General features: G+C 40.8%; 1 protein-coding gene across 4 annotated transcripts in view; it reads left to right on the top strand.

Moving 5' to 3' along the window:
• The window catches only part of Fa2h (Fatty acid 2-hydroxylase), a 314916-nt gene that overhangs the window by 258010 nt on the left and 36280 nt on the right, over positions 1-20626 (top strand). For all 4 annotated transcript variants that reach the window (XM_067150162.2, XM_067150161.2, XM_068228381.1 and 1 more), the window contains 2 exons: positions 580-805; positions 6849-7012. In XM_067150162.2, the coding sequence (XP_067006263.2) occupies positions 580-805; positions 6849-7012 (390 nt within the window). The remainder of the gene's footprint in view (positions 1-579; positions 806-6848; positions 7013-20626) is intronic.

The following is a 20626-nucleotide window of genomic DNA, read 5'->3' as shown; positions in this document are numbered from 1 at the left end:
ATGTAACAAAAACAATGATACATTAAAAAAAATTCAGATAAAATACAATCAACAAATGCAATGGAAGTCTGTGTTAAAAATGTACATAGATTCAAACTTGGACGAATTTAGTTGTAAGTGTGCGTCCAATCGCATTTAATACAATATTGGTTGGCTGGAGGAAATACTTAAAAAATTGTGAAGACAGTTAAATGTTGTTCTAATTTGTCATGCTTCTGGAAACAGAGTGAAGTTTTGAAAAATCTGTAACATTTCTTCACGGAGAATACAAGTATAGCCAGGATGTCCTCTTTCCTCGAGCCCTGTGCTTGTATAGATCAGGTTGGGTCGGTGTTGACCTCCAACAACTATGTAGCTTTTTAAACAGACCATTTATTAAATGGTAAACATATATTGAACAGGTGGACTTTATAAATTTAGAATTTCATCTTAGATATTTAAAGACAATATAGAACCGGAATGAGGTTCATTACTTGTAACCTTTAACGATACAGGAGTTATTTCAGGTGCACATCTTAGCAAGTAACCATGTAATTTCTGCAACAAAATTGTAAATATATTTATTTCTGTCTTTCTTAGAAGCTAGTAGACTGGTCAAAACCTATGCTGGCACAAGTTGGGAAACTAGGATCTCAATATGAAGAGTGGGTGAAGGCTCCAGTGGACCGTAGGTTGCGACTCTTTCAGTCCGACTTTGTTGAAAGCTTAACCGTGACACCTTGGTATCTTATTCCATTGGTTTGGATACCATTCGACATGTACCTGTTGTATCGAGGAATTTCCAACAACCATCATTATGCAGAAGGTATGCAGTTTTTAAAATTAAGTTGAAACAGTATGATTGGGACTAATTATGAAGTATGAATTATTTTACAGCCTGTTGCTAATTCTCGATGGATGCTGTATTTTTACATCTGTCTCATGAAAATTGTATCTTCCACCGAAGTCACTGTCTCATTTATGGCATTGACAGTATGGAGGCTGCAGATGTATGGAGACAGCTGAGTAATGACATTCAAAGCACGACTAGAGCATGTGGATTTCATTAAAGGTAGTACTCATAGGACCAGTTGTGCTGCAATAACACTTTCTGATCTATTGAGGAAAACTATGGTAAACTACTTCACTCCTCATGCCTTGTATACCTTGTAATACAGGGAGTATAATTTAAGACTTTGCACTAATGATTACAGGCCGTGGCGCCACGTGACTTGTTTCAAGCTTGGTGTGATAAGAAATGCTGACAGCAGATACTTACAGTAGCTCTCTCTCGTTTGGTTCGCAAGTAACTATTTGACTTTTGAGGTGTGTTATAAGGTTATTATCACAAATGCTAAGTGCAGTACAGTGTAGAGAATATTTTTGGCCAAGTGTTATTTTCCCAAGAAGAAGCCAGTTAAAAGGTGCCTTCGAAAATTCCGTAGACAGTTTCCCGGTTTGACAGTACCATCAAAAAGTTATGCGTAACTCATTCACAAGTGGCATAGTACTGGTCACGAAACTAATAAGAAAAACAAGGGAAGGAGAATAGCTCTCACATAGGAGAGGTTAGAAGATATACAGGCATGAGTGCTAGTCAGTCCACGTAAGTCGCTGAGAATAATAGCTCAGGAAACTGGTATTTTACATTCTTCAACACATAATACAACAAAATTATTACTTTTACGATCTTACCAGACTCATTCAGTCCACAACACACCGCTTACAGATTTCATTGCAAGAAGATTTTGCATGGCTAGTGAATAGTGTTCATGACAGTATCGTGGATCCAAACTTTATTTCTATTTATTTATTTATATATATTTTTTGTCCTGAGCATGTATATAACTGGCAAGTTCAGTTTTATTTAGTTTTTATAACCGTAATCATGTGGCTTCTTTGAGACAATTACATTTGCTCACCACTGAGGGCACTGCACTGGCTGTCTCCGCTTCACTGTGGTCCTATTCCTCATTACTCTGCTACGAAGTATTAAATTATACTCCCTGTAGTATCACCATTAGTTCTTATGCTGTCGCTGTATGTAAGCACATAACCCATTGTGGTGCTAACTGAGGATCCAACCACCCTTCAGACTGAAAACTTAACAGAGGGAATTCTATCTATATTGAAAGTATCAATTTAGCCTGTGCTTACAGGTTTCCCAGTAAACTAGTGTCCAAAAGTTAAGCATAATCACTAAACGAGGTCATACCGCCTGATAAGAATGTCAGACAGATTGCTGAACAAATGAAATGGAAGCTGACTCACACACCGTCAAATAACTTGTCCAAAAAAAACAGTGTCAGAAAGGTTCTGATAGCTAAGATACACCTTTGACAACAACTAACAAAACTTGGCAATGTCTTCCACAACAAAATATGTAGTTAATAGGGTGTATGGTTGCCCCTTACAGCCACACATGCTTCGCAGCGATGTGGCATGCTCTCTATCAGATGGTCCAAGAGCTCTTGTGGCAGTCGATCCCATTCCTCCTAAAGGGCAATGCGAAAGTCTTGGAGGGTCGTTGGTGGAGGCTGACGGGATGCAATTCGCCTCCCCAATGCATCCCAGGCATGTTCTATAGGATTCAGATCCACAGACCTTGCTGGCCAGTCCATGCAATGAATGTCTTTCCCAGCCAGAAATTCATCCACCAGAGCAGCGCGGTGCAGTCAGGCATTATCGTCCATTAAGAGGAAGTCTGGACCAACTGCACGTCTGAAGAGTCGAACAAGTGGACTCAGTACCTCATCTCTGTATCTCCGAGTGTTAACAGTGTTCCTCGGACCACCCATGAAGACGTGCAGGTCCGTACAACCATTCAACATGATGCCGCCCCACACCATGATGCCACCACCACCATACTGGTCCCGTTTCACGATGTTCCTGTGGTTGTATCGGGTACCCGGTTCTCTCCAGATTAATGTGCGATGGGAATCGTTCTGCAAACTGAAGCATGATTCATCTGTGAAGAAAACATGCCTCCATTCATTAATGGTCCAGTTTCGAAGTTGACGGCTCTGTGCTGGAGTGAGCGGGACGCAATCTGCTGGACGTCGGGCAAACATCCCTGCTGTTCTGAGCCTCTAGTATACAGTTTGCTGGTAAACGGCAACCCCTGAGATGGCTGCAAGCTCTGCTGACAATTGTCTTGCAGGTGCACTCCGATTTCATTGGGCGGTTAAGGCCAGATATCGGTCCTGCTGTGGGGTGGTTACCCTTGGTTGACCTGGTACTGGCCTACGACTAACATCTCCTGTGTCTCGGAATAGTCTCCAAAGCCTGGAATTGACACTTTGTAGCACATTCAAGGATACAGTGACTTCGATCTGTGTCTGGCCTGCTTCCAGGCGGCCGAGTATTCTACCCTCCAAAACGGGGTCCAAATGGCGTCGTCTTGCCCTTATGTTGTCACGTTCACCACGAGACTACACTCCGCACACTATAACAGGGAAAACACGACTGAGGGAATATGGAGCGCAGGCACTGGCTGTGTTACCTTGCGGTTACGCCACTAGTCAAAGCAGAGAACACTCCTTTCCTATAGCCTACTAAGCGAACACGTAAGGTTGGTAGCTGCACATATCGTGCGATTTGTGGTCTATTTCTTCTTGTCCTGCTTACTTGTAACTTATGCTTAACTTTTGGAGACTAGTGTACTAATGAATTTCTTGAATGTGATCATCAAAGGATGCCATACATTTGTGTCACTCTGAATCATTAAGCATAGTAATGAGATCCATATGAATTCAGAATTTGTGTATACATGTCGAGTCTTCAGCCCAAAAACTGGTTGGATACCCAACCGTTCCACCATAGAACAAAAGCAGAAATAAGCTCATCAGGGACTGAGAAGAGAACCGTCTAAGGATCTGACTAGAATCATCAGGACAAGTGTCACGTTTTTGTTCATTTTAAGATAGGTGATCCATTCAGATGCGGATAATCCAGCTTAGTTAAAAATCCTCTTGTTAGAGTCAGATACATCTGAGAAGACTTCAACATCTCTACCTTGTCCAGGTAATGTCTTCCAAGTTTCAATTTCGTGAGTTCTTAGATTTGTAAAAAACTTCATAACTGATGTTTTTGACAATACTTCAGGTTAAGGAAGCTTGGGGTTCTTGCTGAAGGGGCCGTATGACATTGATACATAGATATTGCTTATAACTAAGAAATAATTATGTAAGGTATATGAGACAAATTGCCGTATAATCCCGAATACCACCCGCCACCGAATAAGACCCGCATCCTAAATTTGAGACGGCAAAATACGGAAAAATATAAAAAAACAAATAACTTACATACCTATTTAATTTTCTTCAAATATACCACAAATATAAATTCAAACAGCTTACAATTAATAAAATCATCACAAAAATCATAAACGAAATCGGTCCAATACTTAGATCATTCACAATTCACCGTCGTCATCTGAAGTTTCACCATAGGAACTTTCGTCGCTGGCATCTTTCCACAAATAGTTGTCCTCACAACCGTCCACCGAATTTGAAATTCCACATTTCTTAAAGCTTTTGGACACCAGATCATTGGGAATGCGTGCCCATGCGGTCTTGATCCAGCTACATATTAGTCCCACTTCAGGCCTCTTCACTCGTCCGGTTGGTGTTAACGCGTGATCACCATCAGACATCCATTTGGTGTATAACTGTTTCATTGCAGTTTTGAAAGGCCAGTTCACACACACATCCAACAGCTGTAGAATAGAAGTGAGTCCTCCTGGAATTATTGTAGGATCGGCTTTTCCTTTCCTCATCATATCTTTTACGGCGTCAGTTGTATGTCCTCGGTAACTGTCCGACACAAGCATGTTTTGTTTTTGTAACAAAGCTCCCGGGGACGTTGCCAAATGCACTTCACCCAGTCCTCAACTAACGCACTGTCCATCCAGCTGGACTTGTGTTCTAACAATAACACCGGATGGCAAGTTTCCTTTCGGAAGAGTTTTCCTTTTCAGAACCACATAAGGAGGGAGTTTGGTTCCATCCGCTAATATGCACAACATTACCGTGCATCGTTGCTTTTCGTTACCACCTGTTCTGATGGTTACACTTTTAGAACCCTTCGTATCCACTGTATTTTCCAACAGCATTTCAAAATAGACAGGTGTCTGGTCAGCATTCCCAATTTACGACAGCAAATAAGAATTTTGCTTCCTCAAATGAATAATGTGATGCTGAAAGGCCATTAATTTTTCTTCATATGCCCCAGGGAGACATGAAATAGATGTATGTCTCTGAATGCACAATCTCTGTGTTTTGAGTTCTTTTGAGATCTCTAGTGCTTTCAATTGATGTATTTCACTAGAAACGCCATATCCTAACTCACGTTTTTCTATCACAAATTTGTGGAGTCGTTCTTCAATTACCAGTAACACTGCACTCCGCCTGCGAAATGCTCTGCGATCGCCCTTACTTTTTACAAGTTTTACCTTCTTCTTCTGCCAATCACGAATACACGATTCATCAATAACGTACTTTCTGCCAACAGCACTATTTCCGTATATTTCAGCTTCGCTTACAACTTTAAGTTTTTCACGCACAGTAAACGACAGCAGACGCCATTTTGAATCCATCACTTACTATCGAGACAGCACTTTCATGGGACAGATACGGAACTCGAATGTGAGCTAGGTAGACTTCCATAACCAACAGTCTTGACTCTCGCAAAGTACGATATACCACAGGATCAGCTATTTGCGCACCCAGCATGCCAACAACGTTTGTGAAACAAATGACGATCGAGCATCCGCAGCAGCGGCTTTCATATTTACCACATATTTACTCTATTCTTTGATTTACCGTATTTCATTACCTTACATTTCGCATTTACATGCCACTGTAACCGTATTGAGAAAAAAATCAATCTTATTTTCTAGAACGCAACTAAAACACAGTAAGACCTGAATGCTCGTTTACATGTTGTATATTGAGTATGGTAACTATTCAGATCTGTTTCTATACTCCATGTAAATGTAGTAAATATTTACGAGAATGAACGGCTTGAATACGACCTGCACCAAAGATTTAGAACCAATATTTGGGGAAAAAAATTGCGGGTGGTATTCGGAATTATACGGTGGTATTGTAATAACAAATGAAATTGTTAATTCAGTACTGTATGTCAAACAAGCTAAGTTTCCAAAAGGTTATAAATTTGACACATTGTATTTTCTGGCATTTTCCATAAATAAAGTGTATGAACAGTCAAAATTATCAGTATGTATGTGTGTATGTTCAGCCTTCAGCCCTAAGGCTGGTTGGATCCTCAACAGATCTGCCATCAGCTGTCATAGATGGCGTAGGCATCACTGAAGAGGCGTACTAGGAAAATGAGGAGTGATGTAATTTCCCGTTGCTTTCCTCACCGAGCCAGAAGTTGCTATTACACATCAGTCTACCAAGCCCACTGAAATGCATGCACCAACCGACCCTATGAGCAACATTTTCACACCATTCATAGCAGGGACTGGCTGCAGAAGGAATGGCATTACTAGCACCACTCATACCTCAGTCACTTTCATATAGACAAAGCCAAGGATAAGACAGAGACAGATCAATGAAAGTAACAAAATTGCTCTAACCCATACCAGAAGATAAGTGCACTGTAAACACTAGGTCCTGCCAGCAAAGGAATGCCTTGTTATGCCTTATTATGCAGCCAAGTCTCTGCAAGAATATTTTTTGGGACATATTTGCTCAATATGATCATTGAAGTTCAAGGTACTAGTGATTAATATACCTAAGTCACACATCTGTTTTGCAGTATTTACAGGAATTTTGGAATGATAGACAAGTCATGTAACAGACCTCTTTTATGATGCATTTTATCACTTGGGATATTTACAGATCCAGTCTTCCCAGCGTGGGCAGTATTTTGTTTCGGGTTTGGCATCACACTGTGGTCATTTCTGGAATACACTCTGCATCGCTGGTTGTTTCATGCTCAGCCACCAACCGATTCACCTCGACTTATAACGATGCATTTTCTTATGCATGGCCTTCATCACAAGGTGAGTGGATTATAGTTGGGGACAAAACATAATGAGCTCGCCTCACACCACTACCCTCCAGCGGAAACCCGGTGTCTATTAGGGGCTAATAGGATTTACTAGTTTGCCGTAGTTAGAGTTGCCAAATCGTTTACCCTTTAGCACCAAACGAGCCAGAGCAGGAATAAAACCTGTTTATGGAATCTATTTGTCATTTCGATGTAATCTGAATTATTATTATTATTATTATTATTATTATTATTATTATTATTATTATTATTATTGTTGTTATTATTATTATTATTATTATTATTATTATTATTATTATTATTATTATTATTATTATTATTATTATTATTATTATTATTATTATTATTATTATTGTAGCTTGAGAATTTAGACATGAAAAACATAATGTTAATATTGTATTATGGCGATCTAAAGTAGGTTATGAGGTAACGAAAGGCGACCTCTGAATACTAAAACATAAACTTAAACGACCCATAAACTGGACTAGCTCAGTGATAGTGCGACGGGCTAGTAACCCGAAGTCGGGAGGTGCCGTGGGTTCAAATCCCACCGGCTGTTCTTGAAATGATTTCTGTAGTTTTCCATTTCACAAAACTGCTGAAACATTATGAGGCTGAAATAGCACATGAATAATAATAATAATAATAATAATAATAATAATGAAAAATGAAATGTCATATGGCTTTTAGTGTCGGGATATCCCAGGACGGGTTTGGGTCGCCAGGTGCAGGTCTTTCTATTTGACGCCTGTAGGTAACCTGCGCGTCGTGATGAGGATGAAATGATGATGAAGACAACACATACACCCAGCTCCCGTGCCATTGGAATTAACCAATCAAGGTTAAAATCCCTGACCCGGCCGGGAATCGAACCCGGGACCCTCTGAACCGAAGGCCAGTATGCTGACCGTTTAGCCAATGAGTTGGACATAATAATAATAATAATAATAATAATAATAATAATAATAATAATAATAATAATAATAATATAATTTCCTGCTGTTGTTGCTATCTATATAAATAAAATTGTTCGTGTCTGTTTGTCTGTCTGTTTGTCTGTTCCACCATCACGTCGAAACGGCTGGATAGATCTCAACCAAACTTCATATTTAGAGTATACTCATCCCGGGGAAGGTTTCAATATGCATATCATTTTAAAATCTTTGAATACACGGGGGGTTTATAGGAAAACCAGAATGGTTTTTCCACCATCACGTCGAAACGGCTGGATAGATCTCAACCAAACTTCATATTTAGAGTATACTCATCCCGGGGAAGGTTTAGATATGCATATCATTTTAAAATCTTTGAATACACGTGGGGGTTTATAGGAAAACCAGAATGGTTTTTCCACCATCACGTCGAAACGGCTGGATAGATCTCAACCAAATTTCATATTTAGAGTATACTCATCCCGGGGAAGGTTTCGATATGCATATCATTTTAAAATCTTTGAATAGACGGGGGTTTATAGGAAGACCAGAATGGTTTTTCCACCATCACGTCGAAACGGCTCGATAGATCTCAACTAAACTTCATATTTAGAGTATACTCCTCCCGGGAAAGGTTTCGATATGCATATAATTTTAAAATCTTTGAATACACGGGGGGTTTATAGGAAAACCAGAATGGTTTTTCCACCATCACGTCGAAACGGCTCGATAGATCTCAACCAAACTTCATATTTAGAGTATACTCCTCCCGGGGAAGGTCCTGGTTTTCCTCCATCACGTCGAAACGGCGCGATAGATCTCAACTAAACTTCATATTTAGAGTATACTCCTCCCGGGGAAGGTTTCGATATGCATATCATTTTAAAATCTTTGAATACACGGGGGGTTTATAGGAAAACCAGAATGGTTTTTCCACCATCACGTCGAAACGGCTGGATAGATCTCAACCAAACTTCATATTTAGAGTATACTCCACCCGGGGAAGGTTTCGATATGCATATCATTTTAGAAACTTTGAATACACGGGGGGGGGGGTTATAGGAAAACCAGAATGGTTTTTCCACCATCACGTCAAAACGGCTCGATAGATCTCAACCAAACTTCATATTTAGAGTATACTCCTCCCGGGGAAGGTTTCAATATGCATATTGTTGTATGTCCGGCGCTCCCTTTCTCGCTCCGCCAGCCAGCTGCACGCGCGCCTGTGTATCATTCTGCTAGCTTCGACGCGCAGCCCTCAGTGCGCGTGCCTGACCATCGAGTGTACTATAAATAGGAGCTCCCTGCCTGCTCACTTGCCCACTTGCCCCGGTGTCCAGCTCCAGAATACACCCTACGTCGAGCACGGAGGCTACTCCTCTTGAAAATGTGCTTCGACCAGGTGGACTGAATTTCTGGCAGTACGAGGTTTCACCTCTGGTCACCGTTCCCTTACCTGTTTCCGCTGCCTATGTTCCGTAATTCTTTTACAAGCCATTTTCATTCCCTAATCTATGCAAGCTCCCTTAGTTTCGCTAGGTGGAATTTCTTCAATCAATTGAACTTGCTTTTTAGGAATTCAGGCACTTCAACAAACAAGGACTCTCAAAGACATTTATGTTAGTGTGCCAGATAGTTTTCGACTATCAACGTGTCAATTCACAAAGACTATCTTTTCAAGATAGAAGTGTATATAAAGACTGTAAACCTGTACATATTGTATAAAGACAGACTTTTCTCAAGATTCAATATTCTTTTTTGCTTCAAAATAATTTTCAGTTATTTGTGTAAATATCATAAAGTGAAGCAATAAAAGTTGTGTTTTGTAAATTTCAACCTTGGTTACAACACAACTCTATGGCGACGAGGTAAAAAAGCAACAACCTACAATTCTTCGACCCCAGTTACCAACTCTATAGCGACGAGGTTAAAAAAAAAAAGCAACCAACTACACGTCATCGGCCCCATTCGCCAACTCTATAGTGACGAGGTAAACACGACACTACAATTCAACAGGCCCAGTTGTCAACTCTACGGCGACGTGCTAAACAACAACGACACTCCAATCACTTCTGACACACAGCTTACATTACTCTTTCTTGCACGCATCTTGCAATGGCTACTGCGGAACAACTCGCTACGGTCTTCCAAGCCTTACAGCAGCAACAACAACAGTTTATGCAACAACAACAGGCAGCATTAATTCAGGCTATTCAAGCTATTTCTGTCTCTACACAGCCATCAGCTATTCCTCCGTTCTCTGCTTTTGATCCGGCTAAGGAAGAATGGTCAGTTTATTTAGCCCGTTTACAACAGCATTTCATCTGCCATTCTGTCACAGATGATCAACGCCGCCGCGCACTATTTCTTAGTTCGGTTGGCAATGCTACGTGTGAATTACTAAGTAAATTAAGTCCGGAAGAACACTTATCTGGGGTACCCTTCACGCAGCTCTTGGCCCGTCTCACGGAACACTATGCCAAAGCTCCTCACATAGTGGCTGCTCGCTATAAATTTTTTCAGAGCAGAAAGCAACCCCATCAGACACATACTGAATGGATAACTGAATTGCGTGGTCTAGCTAAACCCTGCCAGTTCATCTGCTCCAAGGACGGTTGTGGTTCATCCTACACTGATTCTCTCATTCGGGACATGATAATTTTACATACTCCTGAAGACAAAATACGTTTTGACGCTGTCAAGCAGAGTAACCCTTCTTTAGAAGACGTCCAGCGTATTGCTACGGTTTATGAGCTTACTACCAAGACTGCCGCAGCCATAGCTTCTCCACACGAAGTTGCACAAGTCTCGCCTCAGGCCCGCAAGTCCTCTGCTACAGTGAACCGTACGGATAAGGCGCTCTCCACCAAGCATTCTCGCCAGGTTCCCTCTCGTAATGCTACACGGAAGCCCAATTCTAACAGCACCTCGAAACTCCTGCCTTCCTGCCGAGGCTGTTTCAAGCATCATGAACGTCGTGACTGTCGTTTTTTCAAAGCTACTTGTGAACGATGTAATAAACTTGGACACATTAAGACTGTCTGTCAAAGTTCGCTCCGCCCTGCTAAGACTACTGCAGCACGCCGGAAGCATATACAGCCCCGCCAAGACATGGAAGTTGATCAGATCAATCTTATTCTTCCCACAAAGGATTCTCACAAAATCATCATTCCTCTCTCATTCTCTGATCGATCTGTCGATTTTCAATTAGATACTGGATCACCTGTCTCTATTATTAACCTGACTACCTACCACGACTTAGGTTCCCCTTCATGCTCTCCAGCTGACATCCAGCTCGTGACATTTAACAAGAAGAAAATTGACATCAAAGGTCAAATCAAGCTTCAGGCTAGTTATAAAGGAATTCAGAAGGCCATTCCTCTTCTCGTAGTTAACAACTACACTGCATCAAACATTATGGGCATGGATCTATTTAACTTATTTGGTTTCCAGATACATGACAACATTAACGTCGTATCTACATTGCATCCTACTTCTGACGTTACCGCTCTCCTAGCGCAGTTTCCTGAAGTCTTCGACTCTCAGCTCGGAACAGCCAAAGACTATACAGCTCACATACAGCTGAAATCCGGAGCTAAGCCTCGCTTCCTCAAAGCTCGTCCAGTACCCCTAGCACTTCAAGACCAGGTCACGAAAGAATTAGAAAGATGGATACAAACTGGAATTGTTGTACCAGTTACTTCTAGTCAATGGGCTACTCCACTTGTGGTAATCAAGAAACCTGATGGTAATGTTCGACTTTGTGGCGATTTTCGATCTACAGTCAATGCACAACTTGACACAGATATCTTTCCTATTCCACGTCCAGAAGACTTATTCCGTCGTCTCTCTGGTGGACAATTCTTCTCTCGAGTTGATCTTAAGGAAGCATATCTCCAGCTACTTTTAGACGAAGAATCTAAGAAATTTCTCACACTCAACACTCCTCTCGGACTGCTCCAGCTCCAGCGGCTCCCATTTGGTGTTTCATCCTCAGCGGCTATTTTTCAGCGCTATTTGGCTCAACTCACCGCCTCCATTCCCGGTTGTGCTAACTACCTGGATGATATTATTGTTACTGGAAAAGATCATCAGGAACATCTAACCAATCTACGCCTCCTTCTCCAGAAATTGAAAGACAATGGACTACGAGCGAATCTCGCTAAATGTACCTTCTTTCAACCTCAAGTTCACTACCTAGGACATATACTTGATAAGAATGGAATTCGTCCTAGTACACAGAATGTCTCAGCGATAGTAAACATGCCAGCACCTCAGAACCTCAAGCAGCTTCAGTCCTTCATAGGCAAAGCGAACTATTATAATAAGTTCATTCCACGCTTCGCTACAGTGGCAGCTCCATTAAACGCTCTACGTAAAAAAGGTGTTAAGTTTCAGTGGACTCCGCAATGCCAACAGGCATGGAAAACAATCAACAACGCCTTAATTCAAGCTATACAACTCACTCATTTTCAGCCCGACAAGATCATCACGCTAGCTACTGACGCTTCAGACTACGGTGTCGGTGCCGTTCTCTCCCAGAAGGATCGTCATGGACAAGAACGCCCCATCGCCTTCGCTTCGAAAACACTTAATGACCATCAACGTCGTTACTCACAGATTGAGAAAGAAGCTTTAGCCATCATCTTTGGTATTCGCCGTTTCAATGAATATCTCTATGGCAACCATTTCCTGATCATTACCGATCATAAGCCTCTCGTACACTTATTCCATCCTGGTAATAAGATCCCAGAGAATTCCCTCAGAAAGCTTCAAAGATGGTCCATGTTCCTTTCTGATTATTCCTATCAGATTGTATATCGAGCCACATCCCAGCATTGTAATGCTGATGCCCTCTCCCGCTTACCCGTTGGTCCTGATACTGCCTTCGATTCTCAAGAACCTGAATGTCTTCAGTTGGACATAGAACTTGAAGATACTGTATCCAGTTTTCCTATTGATGCTACCTGCATAGCTAAAGCTACGGATAAGGACAGTACACTTGCTACTGTACGTACTTACATCCGCAACGGTTGGCCTCTTCAGAGCACACTTCCTGCCCACCTGGCACCTTATCATCGTATGCAGCATCGTCTCACGACTCGTGCCGGAGTTGTCTTACTAGAAGCAGGCACCATCTTCCGAGTGGTTATCCCACTTAGCCTACAGAAACAAGTTCTCGAATTATTACACCAAAGCCATTGGGGTATCTCCAGAACAAAGCAACTCGCCCGTCAACACTGCTACTGGCCCGGTATTGATGCCGCCATCGAAAAGCTAATACGTCATTGTGAGCAATGTCAAACGAATCAGAACGCCCCGTCTTCTGATCTTGCTTCATGGCCTCCTGCTACTACTCCATGGGAACGAGTTCACATCGATTTCGCAGGTCCTTTCCTCAATTCCATGTGGTTAATAGTCATCGATTCACTGTCAAACTTTCCATATGTCGTGGATATGCATTCGACTACTACAACCGAAGCTACCATTCGTGCTCTCCAGAAAATCTTTACTACAGAAGGCTTACCGCAAGTACTCATTTCAGACAACGGACCTCAATTTACAGCTACTGCTTTTCAGAACTTTTGTACACATAATGGCATTCGTCATATCCTAGCACCACCTTTTCACCCTCAATCTAATGGTGAAGCTGAACGCTTCGTACAAACATTTAAAAGAAGTATGAAGAAAGCTGTCTCTTCAGGCTTAACTAAAGACCAAGCCTTGCTCCAACTCTTAAACAACTACAGAACTCTACCCGGCGCTGATAATATCACTCCTGCACAGAAGCTACATGGACGACCTCACAGAACTTTACTTTCTCTGTTACAGCCTCTGCCGGCCCAGCATAAGACATCACCAACGAAGTTCTCCCTCAACGACAAGGTCTACACCAGGACATTCAAATCCAACCCACTCTGGATACCTGGAGTCATCTGCAGATCTTTGGGTCATCGTCTATACGAGATACAGACTATGGAGAAACGTATCTGCCGCCATCAAGATCAGATACGTCTGCGCTACCGCCCCTGTCCAGCTATTGATGCTATTGCTAAACCTGATAAATCTATTGCTGAACGCGCTTTAGATCATTTAATAACAATGGGTTCCTTTCAGGATGAGACAGCGCCACTCCGCCCAGTTCCAGCTCCGGACAATACAACAGAAACATCAGCAGCTCCGCCCCAGCATCGCAGTCGCCGCCAGCGCCGCCGCCGTTTCACGCCGTACCGGCGTATTTAGGAGGGGAGGGTGTTGTATGTCCGGCGCTCCCTTTCTCGCTCCGCCAGCCAGCTGCACGCGCGCCTGTGTATCATTCTGCTAGCTTCGACGCGCAGCCCTCAGTGCGCGTGCCTGACCATCGAGTGTACTATAAATAGGAGCTCCCTGCCTGCTCACTTGCCCACTTGCCCCGGTGTCCAGCTCCAGAATACACCCTACGTCGAGCACGGAGGCTACTCCTCTTGAAAATGTGCTTCGACCAGGTGGACTGAATTTCTGGCAGTACGAGGTTTCACCTCTGGTCACCGTTCCCTTACCTGTTTCCGCTGCCTATGTTCCGTAATTCTTTTACAAGCCATTTTCATTCCCTAATCTATGCAAGCTCCCTTAGTTTCGCTAGGTGGAATTTCTTCAATCAATTGAACTTGCTTTTTAGGAATTCAGGCACTTCAACAAACAAGGACTCTCAAAGACATTTATGTTAGTGTGCCAGATAGTTTTCGACTATCAACGTGTCAATTCACAAAGACTATCTTTTCAAGATAGAAGTGTATATAAAGACTGTAAACCTGTACATATTGTATAAAGACAGACTTTTCTCAAGATTCAATATTCTTTTTTGCTTCAAAATAATTTTCAGTTATTTGTGTAAATATCATAAAGTGAAGCAATAAAAGTTGTGTTTTGTAAATTTCAACCTTGGTTACAACACATATCATTTTAAAATCTTTGAATAGACGGGGGTTTATAGGAAAACCAGAATGGTTTTCCTCCATCATGTCGAAACGGCGCGATAGATCTCAACTAAACTTCATATTTAGAGTATACTCCTCCCGGGGAAGGTTTCGATATGCATATCATTTTAAAATCTTTGAATACACGGGGGTTTATAGGAAAACCAGAATGGTTTTTCCACCATCACGTCGAAACGGCTGGATAGATCTCAACCAAACTTCATATTTAGAGTATACTCCACCCGGGGAAGGTTTCGATATGCATATCATTTTAGAAACTTTGAATACACGGGGGGGGGGTTTATAGGAAAACCAGAATGGTTTTTCCACCATCACGCCGAAACGGCTCAATAGATCTCAACCAAACTTCATATTTAGAGTATACTCCTCCCGGGGAAGGTTTCAATATGCATATCATTTTAAAATCTTTGAATAGACGGGGGTTTATAGGAAAACCAGAATGGTTTTCCTCCATCACGTCGAAACGGCGCGATAGATCTCAACTAAACTTCATATTTAGAGTATACTCCTCCCGGGGAAGGTTTCGATATGCATATCATTTTAAAATCTTTGAATACACGGGGGGTTTATAGGAAAACCAGAATGGTTTTTCCACCATCACGTCGAAACGGCTGGATAGATCTCAACCAAACTTCATATTTAGAGTATACTCCACCCGGGGAAGGTTTCGATATGCATATCATTTTAGAAACTTTGAATACACGGGGGGGGGGGGTTTATAGGAAAACCAGAATGGTTTTTCCACCATCACGTCGAAACGGCTTGATAGATCTCAACCAAATTTCATATTTAGAGTATACTCATCCCGGGGAAGGTTTCGATATGCATATCATTTTAAAATCTTTGAATAGACGGGGGTTTATAGGAAAACCAGAATGGTTTTTCCACCATCACGTCGAAACGGCTCGATAGATCTCAACCAAACTTCATATTTAGAGTATACTCATCCCGGGGAAGGTTTCAATATGCATATCATTTTAAAATCTTTGAATAGACGGGGGTTTATAGGAAAACCAGAATGGTTTCCTCCATTTTCTCTTATACTATTGATTTTCTGTACACTTCGTTTACCGTACGTGAAACGTCTCTTCATTATAAACAACTTTCGTGATGTTCATAATTTACCTTACTCTTTACATGACGGAGAAATTTACAATTTTCTGCTGGTATCATGCTCTGCATTGAGTGACCGACAGACCGACAACGAACCTACAGGTTACCATGGCAACGTCTCTGACTGCATGTCAGCAGGGAAGTAACGTATTGCCATTTTCCTCATCATGCTTTTAAATTCGTGGTTGTTCCTTAGGTAGAAGGCAAGAGAGGCGTCAATCGGCCTATCATCGGGATATTGGCGGAATATCGTTGGATGTTATAACCGCCTTCGAATAGATTAAGTAATAACACCATTAGTCATCTTCTTATTATTTGTTTACCCAGGAATCAATGGACCTAAATTTCTCCTCTGTTACCGCTTTATTATATCCATAACTCACACTAGCATAATTTATTGAGGGGCATTTGATTTTCCAATACATTAACTTGGCATTTACATATTTGTCGTTATCCGGCTATCCTCAATTATAATCCATTTTCTATTACTTTCAACTGTATTATTTTCTTCCTTAATTACGCCGTGTGTACGTGAGTGCTACAAACTACTGGATGTATTTCCACCAATACTCATATTTAGAATACACCTGTCCTTGATAGGTTTTAGGGCAAATTTTGTTTCTAAATCCCTGAACTGACTGGGGGTTTATACGAAACCGAAACAGTGATTTTGCACTTCCAAAAAATATACACAACCAACGTTAATTTAAATCTACCTGCCTTGGTAGAAATTAATTTCTAAACCTTTTTTCTCATGTGCATCATTTCAATACGAGGATTAATAAGGGAGATATCATTAACGGACCGTTTTTTTTTTTACAAGTCCCATCGGACTTAACTCACGAGCGGGTGCGTGTAAAGCGTATTCCTTACAACTTGAAAACTACTGAAGACATTCGAACCAAAATTCATATTTAGGATCCACCTTTCCAAAGGTAGGTTTTAAACGTAAATAACATTTCATGTTCCGGAATGGACTGGCGGTTTATAGGGAACCGAAATGGTGATTTTACTCTCCCACAATATATACAGAACAAGACCAACCTGACTGGAAATCGACCAAACGTGATGGAATTCCACCTCTAAACCTTTATTTCATGTGCATTTTTTCGTCAGGAGGAGTAATAAGGGAGATATCATGAATGGTCAGTTTTGCAGGTTAAGTCCAGCGGACATAGCCAAAATGTTTTACATGGAGCAGATTCCTTATCTACATAAATCAAATCGTAACGACTGTGTGCCTCTACACTGACTATTTTGGCGAAATTTTCGTACAGCTTTCCGTTTAAGGGGTAATAATGACCATCTGCATAATTTTTGGTTTAGTTTCCTGAAAGTCCTAATTTTTACCCGCCTCGCCCAAAATCCAGATTGCGGCATAATCTGCCAGAAGAAAAAGAAGATAATTGAAATTTGACAAAATTATACGTTTTAGCCTGTAACGAACGGAAAACATCCAAGATCATTAAATTTTTCACTTTTTATCCCCGAAGAATATCGAAATATGCAGGCAATTTTAATGATGGTGCAGACCTTCGGAAATTCCTATCACATAACAGACTGCACAATCTCCGTTCAATTTGGAATGATCTACAACCTTGGTCTTATGACTTTTTGCCGTATCTGTATCCCTTTTACGTTTGATTTTTCTCTATTAATGGATGTTAAGTCAATTTGGAATTTTCACATGCATAATTCATACCTTCGATTACTTATATGAAATACAGAATCATCAAACTCTTCACGAAAATTGGCCCACCCAGTAGCCATATATGAGCCAAATGCTATGTATGTAGCTGTCACATAATTATCCGAAAATTAATGTAATGTGAGATAATCTTACAAGAACGTTACACTGTTCCACGTTTCTAACTCAATCTGACCCAAGAATAGATGACATATCATAAGACCAGCCATTTAGGCCACTAAATCTGGCGTGTCTTATGGTATAATCCTTTGTCGATATGACGTACGTTTAGTAGCAGTTAATCTGTAAATGAAGGTCTTCAATATTGTAAACACGCATATACTTTCGTATGTCGATCTATATATATTCACTGATGTCGATTTGTAGCGATCGAGAAAGGGTGGGTCTGCTATTGTAATCAGTACTCCCCACACCGACTTTGACTGGCAGTATGAAAGGGTTCTTTCTCCAACTCCTGTGTAACTGTCATTAGTAAGGAAGGTCTACAATATTGTAATGAATAGTTCACCTCTCGATTTGACTTGCAGAAGGCAAGTGAGCATGTTGTTTTGTTTAAAACTCCCCTACCCGATTGTGTTTGGCAGTAGGCAAGGGTGCCCGCCATTATAAAGAAATGTCCTCATCTAAAATGTGACTGGCATTAGGCATAGTGGCCTGCTATTTTGATGGAAACTCACCAACTTGGTGTGACTGGCAGTAAGCTGGCTGGAAGTAGGAAAATGGGCCTGGCATTATAATGATAACTGCACAACTCAATTTCGAGTGATAGTAGGGTAATTGCCTGCCATTATAATAAAAACTGTAATCTGTCTGGAAGTAGGAAAGGGGGGCTGCCATTTTAACGAAAACTCCCCAAATCGATTCTGTCCGCATAGTAGGCAATGGGGCCTGCAATTATAATGTAAACTTCCCAACTCGATTGTGAATGGCAGTAGGCAAGTGAGCCTGCCGTTATATCACAAATCCATAACAAACACTTTACATTGGAAACAACGTACGGGGACCTCCCCATGTTCTTCCTCGGATAACGCTAAGAGACATGCAATTTTAAAACAATCTTATTGACTGCATGCACACTATTTACTTCGATATTCGAATATAATGTAGAATACCGTAGCGAAGCACGGGTACATTCGCTAGTTATCATAATAATTGTTAACGGATTGAATGTTCAAATTACCTCATTTTATCCCACCAATAGGCTGCACAGTTTGTAATGTAAACAATTTTAAAAGTGAAAATAATATTGTATTCATATTGAAGAGACAACTGAATTATTATTAACTATTCATAATTAGTATAATTATTGGCTCCTTCATGGCCCAGACGGTAGCCTCTGACAGTTAAGGGAAATCAATACCATTTAAGGCGTTAACTCCCACTTTAGGGTGTATTGCAAACCATAAAAAGTCTCAAATAGGTTGGATTATTGTTATTTATTTACTTTATTTTACTTTATTATCCATAAATATTTGCCGGCCCCGTGGTGTAGGGGTAGTGTGCCTGCCTCTCACCCGGAGGCCCTGGGTTTGATTCCCGGCCAGGTCAGGGATCTTTACCTGGACTTGAGGGCTGGTTCGAGGTCCACTCAGCTTACGTGATTAGAATTAAGGAGCTATCCGACGGTGCGATAGCGGCCCTGGTCTAGAAAGCCAAGAATAACGGCCGAGATAATTCGTCGTGCTGACCATAAGACACCTCATAATCTGCAGGCCTTCGGGCTGAGCAGCGGTCGCTTGGTAGGCCAAGGCTCTCTAAGGGCTATAGTGCCATGTGGGGGAGGGGTCATAAATATTTGTAAAATGGAAAAATATATTTAATTTGATGTATAGGTCCCCAGAAAATCTAGTTATTATTATTATTATTATTATTATTATTATTATTATTATTATTATTATTATTATTATTATTATTATTATTATTATTATTATTATTATTATTATTAACAAATACATTGCAATTGGGAACAGGTGGCAATGGTCACTTACATTAGTGTGATAATAAAGTAAAGTTAAAATATAATTACTCAACTACAACAACAACTACAACAAATACTACTACTACTACTACTACTACTACTACTACTACTACTACTACTACTACTACTACTACTACAAGCAATTCCATGGAAAGAAAATATTACAAGACATACTACTAGTTTACCATTTTAAATCCAGTATCATCATATACCGGTACATAAAGATTAACCATTAATTCATTAAATTTCTTCTTATTAAAATTTTACCTTAATCCTCGTCGTTGTCGTCTTCCTCCTCAAAACCAGAAGAACCTGCTAGTTGTATACATATCTTCTCATTGTCAAAAATGGACTGAATATTCTTGTAGGTATTTTCTCCACGTGGCTGATGTAATTTCTCCACTTTTCAGGTGTCACGAGCATACAGGCTTCCTTCAGTGATTGAATAATTCCTTAGATTTTGTGATGCGGTCTTACTTTTTATCTCCGCCCACACCATCTCAATGGGATTGAAATGCAGTTGTATGGCGGTATGCGCAAGACTGTGTCCATAACTGGCTTACAATTCGTCTACAACATACTTCTTTTTTCTTTTTCCAATAGGCGTGTTGTCCATAATAATTTCGGGGAGTACTTGTATTATACGACCAGGATGAGGGACAGGAATATTTTTATCGATCATATATTGAAGGATTCGATCTTTTTTCCAGGATTGATTGGGTTTAGGGTTAAATACATGGCTTTGGTAGGAGGCATTATCCATAACTATTACAGATGGTCCTTCTAAGCGTAGTAGTATCTTCTCTTTACCGTAGTAATACAGATTCCTGTCGCTTCCGATGCTAAATTATTTAAATTCTTACCAATTATAACACCACCATTCCCTAAAACACCTCGT

The sequence above is a fragment of the Anabrus simplex genome, chromosome 6 (genome assembly GCF_040414725.1).
Source record: "Anabrus simplex isolate iqAnaSimp1 chromosome 6, ASM4041472v1, whole genome shotgun sequence".
In the NCBI taxonomy this organism is placed as follows: Eukaryota; Metazoa; Arthropoda; class Insecta; order Orthoptera; family Tettigoniidae; genus Anabrus; species Anabrus simplex.
Note: the sequence above shows the minus strand (reverse complement) of the source record. Positions and strands in the feature narration are given on the sequence as shown.